At 51.9% G+C, this 21,843-nt stretch overlaps 7 protein-coding genes across 7 annotated transcripts; 3 read left to right on the top strand and 4 right to left on the bottom strand.

The window, feature by feature from the left end:
* Positions 1–3,646: 3,646 nt before the first annotated feature.
* LAESUDRAFT_657847 (vacuolar protein sorting-associated protein 16) lies at positions 3,647–6,872 on the top strand (the record flags this gene model as incomplete). The annotated part of the gene is made up of 14 exons (XM_040904711.1): positions 3,647–3,791; positions 3,850–3,962; positions 4,019–4,274; positions 4,322–4,700; positions 4,751–4,845; positions 4,897–5,099; positions 5,152–5,279; positions 5,332–5,641; positions 5,695–5,803; positions 5,855–6,069; positions 6,124–6,204; positions 6,260–6,435; positions 6,486–6,743; positions 6,800–6,872. 14 exons carry the CDS (start codon positions 3,647–3,649, stop codon positions 6,870–6,872), a joined length of 2,541 nt encoding a protein of 846 aa, XP_040762280.1.
* A 282-nt stretch (positions 6,873–7,154) lies between these two features.
* LAESUDRAFT_657735 (EXS-domain-containing protein) lies at positions 7,155–8,570 on the bottom strand (the record flags this gene model as incomplete). Its single annotated transcript, XM_040904706.1, has 9 exons — positions 7,155–7,375; positions 7,436–7,559; positions 7,607–7,624; positions 7,684–7,770; positions 7,822–7,895; positions 7,955–8,015; positions 8,068–8,275; positions 8,329–8,348; positions 8,415–8,570. 9 exons carry the CDS (start codon positions 8,568–8,570, stop codon positions 7,155–7,157), a joined length of 969 nt encoding a protein of 322 aa, XP_040762279.1.
* Positions 8,571–8,996: 426 nt separating this feature from the next.
* Positions 8,997–9,302, bottom strand: LAESUDRAFT_657911 (uncharacterized protein; the record flags this gene model as incomplete). The annotated part of the gene is made up of 2 exons (XM_040904714.1): positions 8,997–9,154; positions 9,218–9,302. Coding segments are annotated over 2 exons (243 nt in total), but the record flags the coding sequence as incomplete, so codon positions are not given.
* A 748-nt stretch (positions 9,303–10,050) lies between these two features.
* On the bottom strand, positions 10,051–11,404 carry LAESUDRAFT_728021 (uncharacterized protein). Its single transcript, XM_040909342.1, has 2 exons — positions 10,593–11,404; positions 10,051–10,316 (listed from the first exon to the last, which is right to left on the bottom strand). The coding sequence occupies exons 1-2, from the start codon at positions 11,213–11,215 to the stop codon at positions 10,106–10,108; spliced, it is 834 nt and encodes a 277-aa protein (XP_040762277.1). The 5' UTR covers positions 11,216–11,404; the 3' UTR covers positions 10,051–10,105.
* Positions 11,405–13,006: 1,602 nt separating this feature from the next.
* On the top strand, positions 13,007–14,857 carry LAESUDRAFT_751156 (uncharacterized protein; the record flags this gene model as incomplete). The annotated part of the gene is made up of 3 exons (XM_040911650.1): positions 13,007–13,126; positions 13,187–14,257; positions 14,420–14,857. The coding sequence occupies 3 exons, from the start codon at positions 13,007–13,009 to the stop codon at positions 14,855–14,857; spliced, it is 1,629 nt and encodes a 542-aa protein (XP_040762276.1).
* A 776-nt stretch (positions 14,858–15,633) lies between these two features.
* Positions 15,634–17,372, top strand: LAESUDRAFT_728018 (S-adenosyl-L-methionine-dependent methyltransferase). Its single transcript, XM_040909341.1, has 8 exons — positions 15,634–15,894; positions 15,951–15,982; positions 16,040–16,138; positions 16,186–16,203; positions 16,270–16,341; positions 16,408–16,516; positions 16,576–16,858; positions 16,914–17,372. The coding sequence occupies exons 1-8, from the start codon at positions 15,859–15,861 to the stop codon at positions 17,141–17,143; spliced, it is 879 nt and encodes a 292-aa protein (XP_040762275.1). The 5' UTR covers positions 15,634–15,858; the 3' UTR covers positions 17,144–17,372.
* Positions 17,373–18,188: 816 nt separating this feature from the next.
* On the bottom strand, positions 18,189–21,023 carry LAESUDRAFT_744325 (band 7 domain-containing protein; the record flags this gene model as incomplete). Its single annotated transcript, XM_040911303.1, has 17 exons — positions 20,511–21,023; positions 20,459–20,488; positions 20,246–20,399; positions 20,130–20,188; positions 20,048–20,071; positions 19,850–19,986; positions 19,723–19,791; positions 19,509–19,664; positions 19,403–19,450; positions 19,332–19,353; positions 19,238–19,278; positions 19,137–19,177; positions 18,919–19,077; positions 18,833–18,856; positions 18,717–18,781; positions 18,574–18,657; positions 18,189–18,515 (listed from the first exon to the last, which is right to left on the bottom strand). The coding sequence occupies exons 1-17, from the start codon at positions 20,838–20,840 to the stop codon at positions 18,189–18,191; spliced, it is 1,770 nt and encodes a 589-aa protein (XP_040762274.1). The 5' UTR covers positions 20,841–21,023.
* Positions 21,024–21,843: the final 820 nt, after the last annotated feature.

Here is a 21,843-nt window from a genome sequence, read left to right as displayed (position 1 = left end):
CCTCCTACTGCACCACGCTCAACGTGTTCACTCCCAACCCAATCGCATTGTAATTTGAATCATTCTGGACAGATGTCATTATTGCCACACTGACAGCTCATTTGCGAACAATTTAACTTGTACTGGTTTTCGGAATGCTCATCAACCAAGACACCAACTTCGTCGTTCATTACAAATGCATTCTAGCGTGCGATAAAAGTGTCACGGATAAAAACAATCGGATAACAATAGTCGTACGTTCATAAGCATTTGTATCGTCCGTCAGACCTTAAAACAGGGCGAGTGATCGATTGCAGCATTTACAGAACCAACCCGGCGCCCGCAACAACACCAAGGAGCGCAAACATTATCCCAACTACGCCACCATACACGCTCTGCCCTCCAACCTTCATTCCGGCACTGGAGCTTTTGGCGGCGGCGCTGCTCGCAGCGGAGCTCGCGCTAGACGCAGAACTGGAGGCAGAAGATGACACAGAGGAGACGGCGGAGGACACAGACGCAAGGACGGACGACGCGCTCGAGGCAACACTGGATGCGGATCCGGTGGCGGATGAAGCAGATGCGCTGGCGCTCGCTGTGTGATAACGGAGTAATAATCAGTCTCAATACGTCGACGGGATCCAGGGACAGGAACACGAATTGATAGGGGATGAACTTACCAGCAGCGCACTCCTCGGACTGAAGGGCTTGGGCAGCCGTGATATCAGACGAGGTACAGTTGGCCTCCAAGCAGGAAAGCGCGGCGCTCTGGAATGCAGTAGACGAGCAGACGCAGGAGATGTCCGTGCTGCAAAATAGCTCTGTCAGTAAAATGAAGCAACGAAAACGTGGGTTGGTACACACAAACTGGAGCATCCTCCTGCCGTGGCAGCGCTCTCAACGCAGGACAGAATGCATGGGTCGATGCTTGAAGTGCTGGTTGGGGCTGCAGCTGAGGACGACTGCGCGACGGCGTTGCCTACGAAGGCAGCCACGAGGGCGAGCGGGAAGTATGCCTTGAAGAACATCGCAGCGAGGGTCGAAAGCGTGTCGAAGGTCGGGGGTCGGAAGTAAACTTCCAGCACGGAGCAATTGAGACATCGCGACCTTTTTATATAGGGGCCCGACGCGTGGGTGGCTGAAGGAGAAGGTTCCAGGGGAGCGGTTCTTGGCACGTCATCGCGTCTGTCGCGCATACGTCACGCGTCTGATTCTCTGCGCCCAAATAGGCAGGCGAATTCACAGGACCTCTGTTTTGCTCCCGCATGTTGCTGTTCTTGCCTCGACCGCGCGGAGGAACTCGCCGGCGTGGATGGCCCATCACTCGACGCATGGGAAGGGGCGACCATTGAAGGGTGGCCTTTAGCGCGAGATTTCTGCGTGGTCAGGTGGTCCGCCTGATATCAATGCCGCTCCTCGAATGACGGCTTGCGCATGTGTTTCGGGGACCATGCGCCCCCTGCCCACCCGATGTGAAGAGGCCCTCGTCGCGCGCAACGTTGGAGACTTCTGACAAGCTCGAGCACATGCTAAGCTTTGCTTGGGCTTCGCGAAGATGACGGTGTGTCAACGCTGTCCATACTCATTCCTTCCTCGCGCGATCCGCGGGCCTGGAGCACAGGCGGTTTCGGAAGCTCTCGTTAGAAGTTGCTAAAGGTTCCGCTAAGCTGATGCACGAGCAACCAGGGCGATGTCGGTCACAGTTTCATGTGATCGCCGTACCGTTACGCAAGTGACGTTGAAGCATGGCAACTTATTAGAAAGCTGTCGCCATGCCATTCGCTACTTCCGGTCGAGATTCATGAAAATGATCTTCAAACGTCGATTTAGTGAACGACTACCAGGCCGCGGTAATATATTGAGGGATGCGGCATATGCTACATTCACCGAGTGAGCAACTCCTTCACCTGCTGTTCGCTTTCGCCCACATACTCCTCGACAGCCGGCGACGTGCCCACGGAGCTACTCTAGGGACATGACGGTACTACATGTCGCATAGATAGGCGCGAACGGCGGCCTGCGCCCTCTTCCACCGTGTGTCGGTTGTTCCCGAACCCTTTGTCCTTGGATGCCGTCATCGAGCTCGCGCCTTCCGAGGGTGCTGTGGGTGCCTCCGTGCTATCGGGCGCATGCATACTAGCCTGTATGATGGTGAAGTCATTTGTGGTGAGCGTGTCTGTACCGGTGACGGTCGCCAAGGCTGACCGAAGGCCATCTGTGCGCCAGCCCGTTGAATTGCTGGAATCGGGTCTATGCCGTTTCCGCGAAGTACGCGGTAACGCCCAACAACGTGTTAAGCCCCGCCTACAAGGGGGAAGGGGGAGTTTCGCTGCGTATATGACTCGAGCTTGTGTGCATCGTTGCGCTGATTCATACCGATTTATCTCACGAATGTATGCGTCGCATGCAGCATTCATGACTCTCGCCTATCCATCCAATTACTACGAGGAGCGGTGCCGTCATTGCGAGCTGCACCAAGACCCGAACCTGGTCCAAAAATGCTACTCCACGTTCTGCAGGAATTTGCAACAATTAATGATCGCACAAGATATCAGTATCGCCCGGTGACGCGCCGTCGTCATTTTCGTACCCTCATATGCCACGCCATGGTGCGCCGACTATATTGCAAATTCGTCGACCCACTCTGAACCGCCTTCCCACTAGTGATTAGTGATCGTCGGACCTCAATCCGGTTTGCTGTGAAGGCGCACGAGCTTTCTACCTGGTCATAGACAAACGATAGCCTAAAGGAATTGGGCAAGCAGTGGGCATTGTCAGCTTCCGTCCTTGCTGCTGTGACTTCGCATCATATCATCAACGGATAATGCAACGAACGCTGCACCCGCTTGCGATGGTCAAGTGATGAGGTCCTACTGGACAAAAAAAAGGCAGCTTTATGCTGTAGACACACCTTTCTCGATATCATTTATCCGCCTCGACCCGTTACCTCTCTCGCCATATCGTTGCGTCCTCGCTTACCCATTTGTTCCACTGCAAAGTTTTCCCTAGAAGCCGCCATCGTGGACATGAATTCTGGCGGGAACGTAAATTCGGTCTGATGTCACTACCGTGAATTACGCATCGTTCTCAGTGGCACAGGGCAAGCAGCCCATTTTGGGGATCCTCCCTTAGATGCTGACCCGGACATTATATATGACCGTTGCAATGACGACGGTCACGCTCCAGCGGGGAATGTTTGAGGAACTGAACAGCACGGTAAGAGCGGCATATGGAGGACGTCTAGGATAAAAACTTGCAGCTTTCGATGTCTCGATGATACGATCAGTAAATGCATGTGCATACCGCGTGACGAACTCGAATTGCAATTCAGCAACCATTATAGGTTTGAAGACGGAGTCGTTTCCCAGAATATCCTAGTCACTAACAAGAGGCTACTTCCATGCCAATGCGTCCACCGCTGGTCCGCACAAGACTGTTGTCACCTTTACCTTCGCCTTGAATATTGGAATCCTTAAGTACGCAAACGGTTCTTCGTGGTCGCGATTGTGATAAGTCTCGCACTGGCTGTTTGACCTAAACTTCCCCGGACACCGCGCGCCTGATCACGTGAGGGGTGGCGACTCGAGCTATGCTGCAGTTCCCGCCACAGCGCGCATTCACCTTGACCGTGTAATCCTAGAGGCCATTTTTTTCTTCGCTGACCGACATGGAAGAACATCCTACAGCTCAATGGGAGGCTATGCAAGACGGAAATGTCTTTTATAGGCGGCACCAAATCTACTCGATTCCCGGAAAGCTACCCAATCTGAGCGATTTCATTGTCGCTGGCTGTCACTACGGTGGACCAATAGGTACCTTGTGCATATATGTATACAACCCAATGAATTGTCTGACGTGCATGCTTCGTAGCAATTATGCGCGATACGACGAAGATGGTCGCGTTAGGGGGTGCGACATCCTCGTTCGCCAAATCGCAGATCCAGGTCTATTCTTCAGCTGGGGAGCAACTGCTAGTGTTCAGTGTGGTTATCTTCGTCAACTTGAGGGAGATATGTCTGCTGATGCTTTGACGACCTAGTGGGACCAGGGGAAGATCGTGAGGTTTGGGTGGACTGGCGATGAGCGGTTGGTCGTGCTCAACGAAGAGGGAGTGTATCGTCTTTATGATCTCCAGGGCGACTATCAACAATATTCCCTCGGCACGGAGGCTGGGGAGGTCGGCATTCTTGACGCGCGGATACATGAGAGTGGCGTTGTGGCTTTGACAGGGTCATTAACTCTGTTGGAAGTGAAGGACTGGGAGGGTGGCAAGCCACTCACGCTTGCGAATCCAGGTACGCCTGGTTACCCTGCATCATCTTCTTACTGAACCATGTGGAAGGTCTCTCCCAGCTGCCACACTCATGGACGGTCATCCCTCCCGACTTCACAATATCACGGCACGTCGAGGTGCTACTGTCAGTCGACGCGTCAATATATAGCGTGGACAATCTCGAGAACATCGACCAGCGGGTCTCTCGTGGTCCGTTCACACATGTATCCCCTTCGCCCAACGGCAAGTCGCTTGCGTTGCACACGTATTCTGGGCTGCTTTGGGTAGTTTCCACAGACTTCCAGCGCAGCCTCGCAGAGTTTCATACAACGAACGTCCCTGGAGCGGATGGCGATGTCAGACAGGTTGAATGGTGCGGGAATGACGCTGTGCTGGTGACGTGGGATTCGCTGGTTTTGCTCGTTGGGCCATTCGGCGATACACTACAGTCCGTTCCAGGTTTGTTATTCTCAATTATTTCCTGACTCCTTCGTACAGATACTTTTACTCGGGACCGACATTTGCCATCACCGAGACTGATGGTGTGCGGGTCGTGGGACCGGATAGCTGCGACTTTATACAGAAAGTGCCACGTAAGTAGTCTCTCATACGATGGAGACATCATGGAGACCACCGTCCACCAGCATCTTGTGTTTCTGTATTTCGCCCCGGGTCGACCGCTCCATCTGCCATTCTGTATGATGCATGGGAGAATTTCACACGTCGGTCACCAAAGGCGGACGAGAGCATCAGAAATATTCGCCCTGAGTTGGGCGCTGCTGTCAACGAATGCATTGATGCTGCTGGCCGGGAGTGGGAGCCGTTCTGGCAGAGGCGGCTGTTAAACGTAAGGTCCAATTGCACTGTTCATTGAATGGTACTTATCGAGTGATTTTCAGGCGGCAAAATTTGGACGCGGATTTTTAGATTTGTATGACCCGACGGATTTCGTCCAGATGGGGCAAACGCTCAAAGTGCTCAATGCTGTGCGATTTTATGAGATCGGTATACCCATAACTTACGCCCAGTATGTATCACTCCTCATTGATGATGTTGCTAAAAACTCACGCCTAGAATAGATACATCAAAGTCGGTCCATCACACCTGATCAATCGCCTGACAGCCCGCAACCTACATCTACTTGCTCTTCGTATCTCATCGTATCTATCGCTCAAACCCGATGCAGTGCTCAAGCACTGGGCCTGTGCGAAGATTGTCCGGTCAAAGCCGACAGCCACTGGCTCGGGAAGGGACGCAGAATTAGATGGTGATGATGCTGTTTGCCGTTCCATTGTGGAGAAGTTTGAGAAGCTTGGAGGAGGTGACGTTAGCTACGCTGACATTGCGAAGCGCGCATGGGAAGTGGGGCGAACACAGTTAGCCACGAAAGTAAGATTTTTCTGCTAACATGATCTTCCTTGTTGAACGACTTAGCCTTGCAGCTTCTGGATCATGAGCCCCGGGCATCTGATCAGGTCCCACTGCTGCTTAGCATGAAGGAAGATCGCCTTGCTCTGACAAAGGCTGTGGAAAGTGGGGACACTGACCTCGGTAAGAAAGACCGAATCTACTTGGTTGACTCGCTGATGGTTTCTCCCCCAGTGTATCACGTCCTTCTCCATCTGCAGAAGAGATTGCCACTTGGCTCGTTCTTCCAGCTTATTGAGGAGGGTGGACCGCAGCTCACGCCTGCGATCAAGTTGCTTCAGGTCTATGCACGTGAGCAGAACAGGGATATGCTCCGTGACTTCTACTATTCGGATGATCGGCGCGTCGAGAGCGCTGTTCTCTGTCTGGAGGAAGCTGCAACAATGATGGTCGGTGACGTTGATATTTGTTCCCACTGACAGTCGCGACTCATAATCATTTAGGATCCTAGTTCGAGAATCTCATCTATCAAGGCGGCACATAAATTCTTCTCTGAGGATAAGGAACGTAGTTTCGAAGCAAAAGTATGTCATAATGATGGCCGATTTTGAATGACAGTTCTGATTGCCGGCCGGTTAGATGATGGACGAATATACTAGGCTATTGACAACGCAGCAGCAGCTCGAGAAAGAGTCCGATGGCAAGATCGCTTTCTTTGGCTTGAGCGTAAACGAGACGATTCGAACGTGTCTCATTAATGGTATGATCAAGAGGACGGACAAGCTCAAGTCAGAATTCAAGGTACCGGATAAACGGTACGTCATTGCACTTGCGCCTAGACATGGTTAATCCAATACTGTCTCAGATTCTGGTATGTGAAGCTTCAAGCCCTTACAGCAATACGAGATTTCGAGTCCCTTGAGGCATTTGCACGATCGAAGCGGAGCCCTATTGGCTACGAGGCATTTGTCCGCCATTTGGTGGACAAGGGACATTCCAAAGAGGCCCTTAACTATGTTCCGCGATGCGACGCGCACAAACGCGTGGATCTATATGTGCTCTGTGGCGAATGGAAGATGGCAGCGAAGGAATGCAAAGATAGGGGCGACAAAGCGAAGTTGGAGTACGTTCGTTCATTCTCTCCAGCTTTCGTCCGCATTTCATGGCCCTTTCTTCCAGGCAACTAAGGAAGTCATGTCCCAACACCCTCATTGCAAGAGAGTTAGACCAGGTTGCAGCATCCATGAAGTGACGTTCGTATCTCCATCTCCTTTCTTGCCGGCTATGCGTGCTTCCGTTCCAAAGGCGCACGAGTACCGTTGCGGCTCTTCGACTTATTTCGTGCGAACGACTTCGGATAGTGGAAGCGGATGTTTGTGGAGACAATCGAGTGGGTGTCAATCCGTGGCCGTTTGGCCGAGTCTATTGTACTCTGCTGTGTGTTCTCTGCCATCAATCTGGGAGAAGCGAAGACAGATCTACTATTCCAGGAAGAAACTAGTCTGAGAGATGCGCTGGGTTCGCTTTACCCAAGCTACTGCTCATGATTGTCTTCAACTTCAACTGCTCCCACCGATGGAGTGTTTACCTTCCGCCGACGCCAAGAACGAGTCGAAATGCTAGTTCTTTCCACCTCATCATCTTCATCACCGCCATCCGAGTCGTGACTCTGGTGGTCAAAGGAGTATGGGAGGGGAACTTCTCTTGTAACTCGGTACTGGTCCATGTTACCGATATGTTCGTTCTCAAGCCGCACTACGGAATGTCCAATCTTGTCAGTGCTATGTTGGTACCAATGAGCGGAGTGAATCATACGAAAGTTCCATTGCCATCTCCGCAGCATCTCTAGCATAGCAGCAATGAATGTTCTGATTACGTAGTTCACTCCTTTTTCCGGTATGTACATCAGGAACTCGTAGCGGATTATAATGTTGGCAACCTGTCGACAAACATGAGCATGGAGAATACCCTTGAGGTGCTACTCACTATTGCTACGTAATACAACTGGACAGTACCGTAAGATTCAGCACGGTGAAGATGGAGGATCAGCGAGACGAACTTACGGGTACATGAGAAGTGTAGATAAGCTCTGAGCGGAGAAAGCGATACTTCGCGTGACGTTGCATGAGCGACCAATCCATGAGGATGTCCTGAATACATTAAGTCCAATCGTAGCTCCGTCTGAACACCATAGGACGTACCCAGGCTCCAGCATAGCCAGCATAGAACACGCCCAGAATGCACCATGCGACAAATCTGGGGCCGCGTCCACCTCCTATACGTACATGATTCCATTAGTGACGTCAAACACTGTTTGGACGATCAGCGACGGACCATGCTGCCTCCACAGATAATATGTCAAATAGTAAATAATGCCGGTGCCATATTTACCCGCCTAGTGAACAGGTTCAGCAACCTATTCGCGCAGCTTTTGAAGCAACACTGACGTTGACGAGGTGCATCAGCTGCTTGGAATCCGCCCAGCGCCTGATACTCTGAACGAAGCGGACAAAGAATGGTAGCACCGCTATGGCGAACATTGGTGCCCAATTCGCCCCCGTTGTGCAAATACGCCAATTCTTCAGTGCATGGCTGTATGCGCATCCGACGAACCACAGGTCGCCAAGCGTGAAGACAAGGCTGCAAAACTGATCTCTAAAGAAGGAGTGAGGGATGAATCGTTGAAGGGCGACTGGAGATGCATTCACCCCATCCAGAAGTCCTGAAACTGTCGGGCAGGTCAATACCTGGATATGCGAACATAGTCGGCTTGAGCAGCAAAGGAGAGACCTACCTCAACGCGCCGCACACCAGACGTCAGCTGTCTGTACAAATTCTTCAAAAGCCAGTATCGAGATGACCTGAAAAATATTGGTAACGGATTCAACCATATGAACAATGCCCATGCGAGCCAGAGCAGCGGCCAATCTGATGGTGAGACCGCATGCATGCTAATACGCGAGAAAGACAGCCAAAAAGAGTAACATAATGTTGATAGCAAGAGTGCGGGAAGCTGTCATGGCGAGATTGATTACATTGTTCAGTCGACAGGGTACATCGTTATCATGTTCGGACTCTTACCTCGAAATACTCTCTATGGTCTAAGCGGGTCCGTGGGTCTAACTCTATATGAAGCACGGCGTGATCCAACTGCGCTGTTTAAGCAGGACTTTATACATACCGAAGATGAAGACATAGTTGATCCTCGCATTGTGCCAGACAAGAAGGTTCAGGCCGATGAGGAAACAAAAAAGAATGGGGACGAAGAAGACGCCATAGACAAAGAGCAGGCCGTCCCACGACGGTATTGCTGCGCGTGTCTCGGGCTGGAAGCCTACATCAGAAGTTGTCAGACATTATTGGCATGGTATACATCTCAACATGTTCGGCTAAACGTACTTTTCACCAATCCATCTATGAGAGCAGGTAGACCAAGGCCGATCATCATGCCCGTCCGGAAGGTACTATAGTGATGGCTCTTAAGTTGTGCTCCACCACGCAAACGTGCTTGTGCCTTCTTCTTGTCACCGCGTGCTGCCATAGTACAGAACAGCACTCATCAGACGACCGCATACGCCGTAGGACAGCTCAACATACCAAACCGGGCAGCGAACAGCTCCTCCATCTCACGCAGCATAGCATCGAGCCGAGCACCCGAAGCGAACGCACTCGGCTCGATCTTCTCGACGGTGTATGCTTGCTGCGCGGGAATCTGTGCATCGGGTATAGATTCGTTCGATCAGGATCACAGAGGGAGGCGGGGGTAAGAGAAAAAATTACGAACATGGGTAACCTTCTCAAACTTCTTTAGAGCCTTACGGAAGCCGATAAGGTTGAGCATCTATTGGCTCGTTGAATAGATGGCCAATGTGCAAGTGCAATGAAACAAACACGCACTCGATAGTTGCTCAAAACCTCCAGACCGCTGAAGAGATCATGCGTGAGCGAATAAAGGCGAGGAACGCCAGAAGTCCGGCCAGCTCTGAGAACATCGCTCTTACCGGTAGCACTCCAGCACCGCCTTTCTTAGCTTCTTCTTGGCTTCATGGTACTCTTCAGGGTCGTGCCTGGTAGAGACCCCAGATCCAGTTGTACCATTGTTGTCCACACCACTAAAAGCCTTGTGTCCGGAGCCCTTCCTACCGCCCTCATTAACGCGGAAACGTGCCCGCGGCCGCTGCGACTCCTGGTTCGCACGCGGCTTCCCGAGATTGCTCATGCCCTCGCCGTCCGACGCACGCGAGACAGGCTCGATAGACAGTCGTTTCTCCTCCGCCGGATCGAGGCGCTTCATCGGAATCGCGTCTGTGCCGAGGTCGTCGTGCTCGCCGATGGTCTTCTCCTCCTCGGTTGCGTTGTCGACTTCATCTGGCATTCCCCCGTCAGACGAGTTGGGCCGTTTGCCAAGATGGAGAGAGGGCAGATGCGGCTTTGGGATGGGCCCGTGAACGTGCCGTCGAAGACGGTAGATTGCTGGAGGGAGCGTTACAACAAAATTGAACGGTAGCCAGGTATATTTGGCGGCTGGAGGGGGATGGGCTTCCTGCAGATGCATTTAAATGTTATATTGTGACAGAAATAAGACTTTCCACATGGGGGGATTGCTGAACGAAAAAGGCTCCACATGAGGGCACATACATGAAAAGCACGCCTATGACCTTTGAGCTCTTCCAATTGCTTCTCGACGGCCTGATATCTGTCGGACCGTGGCAGGAATGTCAGCGAGGCTGACAAGAATCGACCGAGCACAGCATAGATCCGTTTTGAGAATACTTGACATGTATATGTCAGGCATGGCAACGCAGCAACGCTATTTCTGGGACCAGTATGATAGCGTAGTGGATCACAGGAGCTACGCAGCCACTCATTGAAGTCTCAGCGGGAACGTATGGATTAGCAGGATCCCAGAAGGATAGTTGACCGCGCAGCTCGACCTGATGCCATCCGGACATGACATACCGTGAACACGTACCTCGCACTCAGCTCTCTCTCCTTTGCACAAAAGAAGCTTTCAACCTTGTCAAGCTCCCCGTCCAGCATATCAAAGAATGCGCGTTGCACAGGCGTAAGCAGCGGGAGCAGCTCGTGGAGAGGCGGGTGTGAGCCGGGAGCCCACGGCGGCGTCGTCATGGCTTTCGCTGTGCCAACTTCGTCCACATGGATTGAGGATGCCTGCGTATAATCAAGGCTCGCGCGCACGAATTCGTCTTCGGAAAGCTTGAGCGGCAGTTCTTGCGGCGAAGGGGACACCTGCGTGCGCATGGTGGACAAGGCGGTGCTTCGCCTGCGCAGACGAGGAAGGACGCTCGTGCTGGTGCTTACAATATTGATTGTCTTCAGAGATGTGGGCGAAGCTGGCTGATCTTCCAACGTGCCGCTGCCTCCCACAGTAGACTGTTGGGTTGCGTCGCGGATAATTACGTGGGAGGTGGACTCGCCATACGCCTCTGAATGCACGGAACGCGGTCCAGATCCAGCGCTGGAATATGGACTGCGCGCGAGCGGCATGGCATCGCCTGGTTCTATGAGTGATTCATCCTGAGCTCGGCGGACTGCAGTGATGCGTTTCTTGAGGCCGCGATAGTCTCTGTACATAATTTTGATTAGACATGCTTTAAATCCAAATCAAACGTGGTTCCGCCAATTCAGGCACAGAGGCCACTTTGAGCCCCATTTCTGTCCCGGTATTCGAGAGTCAACGCTATCACCTCGAATATCGTGGATTATCGTACACACGGTGTGGCCTCGGCGCTGATCATTGGAGTGTAAGAGGACTGTTCGCGACGCACATGTATGCCCTCTTCCATTCCGGGGTCTAGATACACCAGACACGCTTGAATCAGACACCACAGACTATACGAAGATTCCGTTGCAAATCACCTGCGTTTCTTCTAGATATCTGCATCATTTGAATGGCTCCAGTGAGTTGGATGGCCTGATGGCCAAGATTCCAGAAACGTACCGCGCGAACTTCATTATGCGTGGCGCTGGGTCGCGGCAGATATCGAATCAGCTCGCTCTACAGATATCGTATCCCCAAAGAGCATGGGTGAAAGAGAATGTACATGTGAGTCTTGAGAGTGTCAGTTGAGGACCAGCGTCTATTGGCACGCGGCTAGTTAGCAGTGTTTTACCGTTTCGCAACAACCACCGATCGCGACTTCCTCCGCCAGATTGACCGTCCCGCCCGGTTCTGTTTCACTCTTCGCTGTCATACGATCTCTTTCATATAGCTTTTTTCCAAGCCATCCGAGGCGAATAAAACGGCCAGGAGGCCTTAGCAGCACTGCTATCCTTTTTCAGAGTTCGCGTTGAATGCAATTGGGATGGTCCGTCACAAGTTGAACAATATCAATATACGTGAACAATATGATTTTACAACAAGCGAGGTGCTCTAGAAGTCGGATCGTTTCGTCATAAACGTCGGTAGTGAGGGCAATGGCGACCTTGTATCGTCTCTTGCTCACCATGGCTGCTCAGACTGCTCGATGTGGGCGGCTATACATAAACTTTTAGTACAGGTGTTGACCGGCTATTTAAAAGTATACGGATCGGGACCTTGGGGTGAAGACTAATTCGTACACGAGGTCCCGCAATTGATGCAAGACTGTGAAGCGAGTGGCATCTTCGACGTCACCGGAACGGTTCACGGGACGTCTTTCGCTGCTAAGCAACTTGTCGCCTAGGCGATCTGCTGTGGCCAAGGCTAGTTTATATAGGTAAGCATCTGCAAGCCTCGCAGGGTAGCCGTTCTCATCATGAATGGCCCATATAAGTTGCGGGAAGTATATAGCTCGATCTATTTATCGAGCTCCACTGGAACGGCATCGGGGATGTTAAGCGATAGATGCTGAGGAGCAGCCGAGCTATACAGAAGTCACAGAATTTAAAATGCATCCCATATGCATGGTCTCCAGCAATATAACAGCAATGCCCGTGTAGCTCACGAATCTGAGGAGCTCATTCGCATCACTCTGATTGACGTGTACGTCGTGCACGAGTGCGCCGTTGGGACAGCTCTCTTGGGATGCGAGTCAATACTCTCGAGGAGATCGCGGTAATAGTGCTGAAGTGGCCACCCCTGTTTGAAATGCAATCGCGTTTATCGTCTCGTCTATGCGGCGCGGTTGATGTGGCGGCACCCTCCGGCCAAATCCTGCTGTGGCTCTTGAGGTGCCACTCGCGAACACAATATGGCTGTCCTTGGGATGTGGCTGCTTCCGCCACCGCTTAATACAACGTCGTTTTGGCGCAGTTGATTTCAGAGGACAGGCCGTCCTTCGAGCCATATAAATACTGGGATCTTTTCGATTACCTCTCGCTCTCTCTCGTATTTGACTTCACACTAAACATTATCCTTCTCCATTATCCCCAACCGCTGTCGACATGTCTGGCCTATCAATAGGTGCAAGAAAGGAATTGGATGATGCAACGATTGATCTTCTGTCCACCGTGGCATCAGTCTTTCGCTCGAGCGACGAGGGCCACACGTCAGAAATTCAAAGCGTGAGTTCTTGCCCTTGCACCAGAAGGTCGTGGCAAGTCACTCAGCTGTCTATCTCCTAGGTCTCTGACACATTGAAAGATCCGGTAACATCGCCGACGGACCCTCGGGTCTCATTTCACAAAGGCATCGCTTCTATCGTGTTCTCGAGTGTACCCGCGTTGGCCAACTTAACGTCAGAGAACCATCATAATTTACCTCAGTGTATCGACCCTCAGGCCACTCTGATCACCCCCGATCGCCACTTGGGTACTCAAGTCACTGTCCTCGATGATAGCCAGGCCGCCATCAGCACATCAAACTCGACGAAGACAACCTCCTATACCGGCAGTTCCCAATGTGTCGATCGTGTCCTGTCTGGGGATCCACCCTTGGCTACTGCTGCACCCGATCTTCTCCCCTTACCGCCTGCCACAGCCTTCATCAATCGCGACTTGTCGTGCAATGCGCAATTGGCCGTAGCGCTGGAAGCGCATGGGCCTCGCTCATCACAATCACTTGTCATCGCCACAGAGGCCACCATCAAGTCTACGCTTGACGCCGGTCGAGCTACGAGCTCTCAATATTCTGAAAGGGAAGAATTATGGGCGAAAAACAATACGACTCGTGCAAAGCAGCCTTCGTTCTCTGCACAAACTCGTTCCGCAATGGCAATGCCCTCACTAGGCAATATGCTTCATGCTTCGACGAGCCCTGCAATCGCACGCTATGATGGACAAGATCAAGTGCCGGTGGTGGCTTTATCTCAAACGTCAACGACCAGCCTTCCAGGTCGTCCTCCCGGTGTCATTGAACAGGTTGCCTGTGGCTCGCCGATGCTACCTAGTTCCTTCTCGTCTCATCAACGTTCATTCCTCTCGAAACAAGTCGTGAGGCCACGAAAGATTGAGGACCCGGATGGTACAATGTCGCAAGAGCCGGGCCACGCATCTGCGATGATGCCTGACGAAGGGACGGTTACTTTCACGTCGAGCAGCGATGACAATACCAACAATTCACAGATCAATGACAGTAATCATGTGCTCCAACCGCGGTGGTTGGAGCAGCAGCAGCGTACATGGGAAGAAGCAGAAGAGAATATGCACGACGAGCGTGCCAGAAAACGGGAGCAAGAAAGTGGACGGCTGTCTCACGTGAATCATTCCCTTCCTCATTCCAAGTTTGTTGCTGATTGAAGATTGCAGAGTTTCACATCACATGAACAAGAGGGCTCTTTTCAACATCTCAATATAAGTTTCTTATGCAACTTTGATGGTTGTGAAGTAGTATTTAATGCTTTACGCTCCCTCGTACAGCATCGAGTAACCTCCCACCCGCACGCGAACCCCTTCTATAAGGCCATCAATGCCGTTGAATGGTGCTGTCCGGGATGCGAAAGAGTGCTCAGTAGTCAATTCGCTGTCAAACGCCACCTAAAAGCTCGTGATCGTAGGTGTGTAAAGGCGCTCTGCGCACGGTACGGCGTGTCCGAACAGGATATCCCCGAAGCGCGCCTGGCCGAGATTTCGCGACCACTGGAAAGAGCTTCGTACGTGCCCGCCGGCGCCGATAATGCACCCATAGTCTCGAACGGGTCAGAAAATGAAGGCGAACTTTCATTTGGTCGCGCATCGTCGTCGTTCTTCTCCAATCAGCCCACTGTTCCCTGTGCGCCCGGCTACGACAATACCGCGTCTCCTGTTACTTTCGGGACGAAATGGGGCCAGGAATATCTCGGCGAGACTTCTTGCTAGCTGTCTGGTCCAGACACGATGTCTATCTCCAAATCCTCGTCTGGGAATTCGACAGTATCCACGCTCTGTTATGTCAATCATTGTCCGGCTTTGTCTCCAGGGTCCAGGACTTAATCTGCGCATCTTCCCTACATCCGTCGGTCATATCAAGTCATACTTTCATCGTGCCACCTGGTCGTCGCCTTCTGTTCGGCTCTTCCAGATATAATCGCGCGGCCTGCTATCCTGACTGACTATCGTCCAACATCACGCGTATAAGTAATGATCGCTTGCATTTTCCTTCAACCGCTTGTACGTCTGTACTCATGGATACTGATACAACATATCAATGATCATGAGAATTTCGACATACTAGTATATGTTCAGGAGCGGAGTTGTGATATAACAGCAGGTGACGTTGAGATTTTCTCATGGCTGTTCGAAGGCTATGGCGATTCCACGTGCGTCCAATCTCCGAACATCATGCCAAGTCAATGAAAAAACTTATCCTTCTTCTTCAGCGCATGACGTGTGAAGCAAGTTTCGTCTAACTGTTTGAAGCTGTTTGAAGTGGCTGTCGTCAGAATGCGTTAGCTTGCCATCATCCAAAAGAACTGCTGTGGCACTCACGGCAAGTATTGTGGAAGAAAGCAAAAGACCCTTTTTGTCCACGAACAACGTCAAGACGCATGGAACATCCTAGATGGCGTGATCCAAATAAGCATCCACAGAGCGAATGGCCTGTTCAATTGCCTGTATTCACATCATATACTGAATGGGGCATGGCACGATGATGCATGTTTGCAAAAACTCCCACTGGTATGTCTAGGAAATCATTCAAACGTGAATCGCTCAGATTCCCTTTTGAGAGACGTCGGATGCGCATCTCGCGCCCAGCTGCGGACTGATTGTGTTTCTGCTGATAAGGCGACTTTCATGAACCCAGAAGCCATATTCCCTCTCGCTTGCTTGAGTCACAGGTCTCGTCTTTGATTGTAAAGCTGGTGTCTTCAAGCAGCGCTATGTCTACAAGCAATCCAGCATCGTATGTGCTGGTGGTAAGCCTTCGTTCGTTGCGTGTCGCTATGCCTGATATGTGAACGGCTGCCCACAGAATTCTAGCGATTCTCATGCAGAGTCGGATGAGTAGGGAGACTGCCTCTGAATGATATGACTGAGCTGAACATAGCCTTGTGATAACAGTCTTGATACAGTGCACACGGGGCTGGTGGGCTACTTCTGCGGACGACTGACGCTTGCTCCGCTGGAAGAGATGAATCCGAAGAGTATCCTGGAGCTTGGGTGAGTTTCGAAATGTTTGCAATGCACGCCGTCTGACTGTTGACTAGAGCTGGAAGTGGTGCTTGGTAAGTAAGCCCTTTCCTCTGGGTGCCGAAAGCTTACTTCGTCGTGGTTCTCACCCTCTTCGGTAGGGCTATCGATGCAGCTGCCAGATTTCCTCAAGCGCACGTTCTGGCCACGGATCTTTTTCCGATGCCGCCTCGGTGATGAATGACTTTTATTGGCACTTTCAGACGACCCGCCTTCTAATAGGATGTATCTCTTGACAGGGGCTCCATACCGTCCAATTTGCGCTTTATGCAGCTTGACCTATCGAAATCCTATCCTTTCGAAGATGAGAGTTTCGACGTCATACATGGGCGTTTCATCATAATGCATGTCAGTGAGCTCTCGATAAACTCTCCTTACAACGTCGACTGAACGGCCATCCCTGACAGTTAGCCAATGGCCCTGAAGCGCTTAGTCGCATTGTGAAATTGTTGAAGCCAGGAGGATGGCTGCTTCTTGAAGAACCGGATGATGAACTTCTAGATCATAACGGCCGCAACACTGGACTAGCCGGGGCTTCTGCTTTTGCACAGAAATTCCATAACGCTTTGCGTAGGCGTGGCGCCGACCCAGTGATTGGGCCTAAACTCGCAGAGTTGCTGAAGAGGTCGTATCAGTTCATGGAGATCAACGTGAAATTGGTTACGCTACCGCTCTCCGGTCACGATTTCGGTACGCAGCTTTCAGGTGTTTTCGCTTGTTCGCGCGATCACGCAACTTGCTTTAGGTTCCGCGGCGAATGCTCTGGCGAAGGTGTGGAAAGCCCGGTACAAACATCTCGGCAGGACTACTCCCGCAAAGCTTGCAGGCGAAGGCATGACCGAGGAGGATGGAAGGGAGTTCATCGCACGATTGGACGACCCCAACTTCAATCAGACCAGCATGCTGAATATCGTATGGGCTAAGAAGAGGATAGACTATGCACACAGTCCGCGACTAATTCGAGCGAAATATTAGTCTGCACTTTGGTGATAGCATCCATACCATGAGAAATGGAGAATTATGATGGAGCAAGTTGTTGCACGTAAGGTTGAGCTGTACCCCCATGCAGACTGATTCCTTTCTCTGCGGCAGTCGTCTTCAGGTTGAGGAGATATGGGATCCGCCTAGCAGTTATACACGCGTCACATGCACATTCGTTGCAAATGTATTTTATATACATGGTAGAATTTGTGGGATTTGCGCCCAGCCCTCCATGAGAAGAAGCACTGCTGCCGTATGCAAGTAAGCAAGAGGTCCGCGGCCGCCGGCCACAGCGCGGCACCTTTCAAGTTCGGGAACTATTGCAATGATATAATAGAACCCCCAACTTTGACTGTGAGAAAGCAGATAATGATAGCCTCATAGAGTCGGGAAGGGCATTGCCGCTTTGAATTCACTGATGCACCTCACATTCCACATTATTCTGATCAGGGTGTGCTATCTATTCCGATAAGCTTTCCACAACCCACATGATCAAGCTAGAAAAATGACCCAGAGCTCTCCTATCTTCTCCCATCTTCTTGTCTTGCTTGCAGTTCCGATCTCAACTTGCGATTCATTGACACCAGAAGGCCGTCATGTCCAGAACGGTACATAATTTCTTTATGCTTTCAAGAACTTCGCGCTGAACGTTGAGCTCTCACACTGCAGGCATGAAGGCATTTATTCCCGCTGCAAATGCACTGAAAATGTGTTCTAAAGTGTGACCTATGCAACACTATGCCCTAATTAAGCAACTTTATTTCCCAAACAGGCAGTCAATTATACCATTTCGTGTCATTAAGTAACGGTCGCAAATGCTTTCATGTCTGCGGTGTCATACCTAGCTTAACATATTCTTTACATGTAAACAACTCAGACCGCTGCAGATAGCTCCAGCCTAAGGCGACGTAGATTAGGAATGGATACTACGATTATAGACAAGATGATGCGAGTACACGTATCTACATAACTTACAAACATGAAGAGGTATCCAAAGTCCAAATCAAGAGAGGATTACGGGTATCTGATGACAATGCAATCACCGCCGAGCATCCGCACCCATCCCCGCTGCCATCCCCGCCGCCATATTCGCGCCCATCTGCGCGCCGATACCCTCCGTCGGCACGAACACCGTATTGGCGCCGAACGCCTGCACACGCGCCACCTCGACGCGGCGCAGCTCCATCTCTCGCGCGAACTGGTCGCGCACCTCAGCGTCGGCCGCCGCGCGGATGCGGACCGCCTCTGCCTCGGCCTCTGCGGCCATCCGGGTGGCCTGTGCCTGTGCGGCTGCCTCGATCTCGAGCCTTTGCGCTTGCGCTTTGGCGGCGGAGACGATCTTGTAGGCTTCGGCATCCGCGGTGGTCTGGTGGGAGCAGGTATGTCAATGGGGGAACGAAAGAAAAGCATGGGCTGCCACTGACGTTCTGAGCTTGTGCTCTGACGCGCGCCACGGCGTAGGCACCTTCTTCTTGCTTGATCTTGTTGCTGTTTTCTCTGTCAACGTTCTACGGAACATGTGATCTGTCAAGCACAGGTGTAGATTGAGACTGGGGAGACCACTTACAGCAGCCTCGACTTGTGCCTGGAGAGCTCTTGTGGTCAGCTTGTCCATCGTCGTGGCAATTTCACCTGGATGCCAATGTTTAAGTCACGCGAATCAACGATAGCGTTGCTACTTACCCTTGAACTGCCTATCGATGACAGCTACGGGAGACCGTAGAAGACCAATTAGCCCATTGGCTTTCATCAAAAAGGCTAGTACGCACCAAGGTCCTTCACGATGATCCCATACTCCAACGCAGCAATGTGAAGGTCGTCCATCGCTCGTGTCCTCAGAGCATCCAGGAACGCAGTGTTCGCGTCGCTTCCGTCATCGAGATTGTCCGGGCCCAATGAGCGCTGCTTCACCATCGCACTGTAGTCGACTGCAGGAAAGCGTAAGGCATTCAGACGTCACACCATACATGTGAATGTATGCGCTTACGATGTGCGACAATCTGGGTGAGAATGGACTGCGTCTTGTCCCTGTAACCTTGCGGTCAGTCTCGAATTCTGAGCGTCATGATTCAAAAACAGTTGACAAACCGGAGTGCGTCATAGGGCGTGTTGTAGCCGTGCATCGTGAGCTATTGAATAAAATTAGTGAACGACCTAACAGCGCGCTGGAATCAGTTGGTACCTTCAAAGGCTCTGTGATCTGCCTGAGAACTCGGTCAGCAACATATCGCACACCGAAGATATCAGGCGTACCATTTGAGATAGATCGTTAACGACACTGGCACTTGATCTCTCGTGAAGCTGACGTTTCAGAAGGCTCAGCACGACCTCCAGCGCGCGCACGAGCAAGCCAGCTCACATGTCCTTCGTCGGCATCTCCAGCTGGTTCTCGCCGAGCGTGAAGAGCCCGCGCAGCGTGACGTTCGGATTCGTGATGTAGTGCTGCCCGGCGGGGAGCTGCTCGAGGTCATCGCCCTTCTGGAGGATCGCGCAGTTGTTTGCGGGGATGTTCAGGCTGCCGAAATCTCGATGTCAACTGACGCACGGAAGGACGAGTGCGGTGGAGTACGAACAAGAGAGCGACGACGTAATCCTGCTCCTTCCCATCCCGCGTGCTGCTCTTCATGGTCACTTCATGCCTCCTAGACAGAAGTGTTTTGTTAAGAATAGGCAGGTAATAAGGAGATGCGGGGGACTGACGATCCGAGAATGACGCCTGTGATCTTGTCCTTGACGATCGACGGAAGATGGGTCTGATCGACGATGGAGAGGACGTTGTAAGCACCTTCGGCGGCGTACGCTACAAAGCCTGAGTTCTTGATCACAAAAATCTGGTTCTAGTTGCGGGAGAACTGTTATGAGAGGCTCCACTGATATCAAGGATATCGCAGGCAGTACCTGAGGGTCAGAGACAACCGCAGCCTGTGGCATAAACGAAGCATTGAGCACATAACAGCAGGCAGTGTGGATATGAACGAACCTGGTTCTGCGAGACCTGGACGACCGTCAAGCCCTGGAACTCGATGACCGTGTCCGACACTAATCACAAGGTTAAGCCGTTCGGGGTCTTTTTGTAGCGGTAACGAAGTCACATACAGCCCTTGGTGCCAGACCACGTTCGGGCCCACCAGTTGCGCAGCGGGAAGCCGGGATACCTGCCGGGACGCGTCAAGATCTTGGGCAGCGCCCCATGTGTGATCAGGCCGATGCGGCCAGGGCTGACTTCCTTTCCGATCCAGTCCGTGGGGCGCTGTGGACAAAGTTGACGAGTGAGTCGCGCCTGTGGCGCTAAACATGCGCGAGGCGCACCTTGCTTGACAGGATATGCGGTCGACCGGACTGGACGTGCATAGATAGCGACAATAAGCAAAGCTGAAGACGTAGAATGACGCGCGCCACGCGCCTGCTTCAACTGCTGATCCAGCTTCTGGAGCGCTGCAGTCAACCCGTCCTTCCCTATGGTGATGAAGAAGGGGCGGTCTCCCTGGAGATAATTTGCAGCCTTCACAAAATTCCCGCTCGCAACACCCGAGATGCTCCTGCTGGGAGGCTGCTTTGCATCCAAGTAGCTCGCACTCTTCTCTCTATCGGAGAAGTCGGAATCGAAGCGGGGCGCAGTGCTTGGACCGGCAACGGATGCAGGGCCGTTCACAGCGGTGGTGCCGTCTTCGCTGTACGTGTCTTTGATCATGATGCAGCTGGAGGAAGAGATACTGGTAGCTGAGCAGGATTGAGTTTCGATGAGGAGAGTTCTTATATGCACCTATTGTACAAACACGTAGCCACGGAGCAAGGACCGCATCGTCACCTGTTCAGAAGTGGCACTATCAGCGAGAAGCCGCTTGGGCCAGACGGCTCTGCACAGCGCTTCGAGCGCAGCCCTAAAACGAGTTGGCAGGCATGTTAAGCATATGCACTACTTATCAGGGCCGGAAAGTACGCCATGGGCGCACTCTAGCCATATGCCTAGTTGTTCGCTCCCGTATGCGGCAGGGCGGCATCCTGGCATGATCATGGGGAGGCACAGCCTGAAACTGCGCGGAGTATGCAAGCCGTGGACACTGCAGCGCTAAGAAGTGTCGAGGGGAGGGATGCCAATAGGACTCGTCGAGGGATTTCTGCCCGGATCGCGGGCGCTGTCTGTTGACAGCTTTTGTCCGCAAGATTCACCGTTGCTCGTCGGCATCCTTGATGGCGAAAGATACTCCATACGATGCGCGGCGGTAGACGTGGCGCACAGTAGCGCGCCACCTCGGTTGCGAACAATTGTGCATAGCCTCTCCGACGAAGACGGATGGCGATGCAGCTCCGTGTGCGAGAGCTACACTAGCTGGCTGTAGCATAGCTGGTAGCATAGCTGAAAGACACACTTGGAAGGTACATGGCTCAGATGCTTTCGAGGGTCTGCGGGACAGGTTTCAAACACGGCATGCACCTCATGCACTAGAAGGACAGGGAATATCCAGACCAATGATGTATTTCAATCTCCAGTTACTTGAATCTCCCAATGTGCATGCTGTAGTTTGAAAGCACTTATGTTTCATGAGCATTCATCCATAAAGACGGCGATTTATGAAGTATATGACGACGAAGGAGATCTAGTGAGGGTCATGAATCGATTCATTTCTGACATTATGAGCGCTAAACGAAGATGCAGTGGGTAATAGTTTACCGACTGACCGACACAGCCTGCA

Source organism: Laetiporus sulphureus, assembly GCF_001632365.1.
Source record: "Laetiporus sulphureus 93-53 unplaced genomic scaffold LAESUscaffold_32, whole genome shotgun sequence".
In the NCBI taxonomy this organism is placed as follows: domain Eukaryota; kingdom Fungi; phylum Basidiomycota; class Agaricomycetes; order Polyporales; family Laetiporaceae; genus Laetiporus; species Laetiporus sulphureus.
The sequence above is the reverse complement of the archived record's forward strand: the minus strand, read 5'-3'. Positions and strand labels throughout refer to the sequence as shown.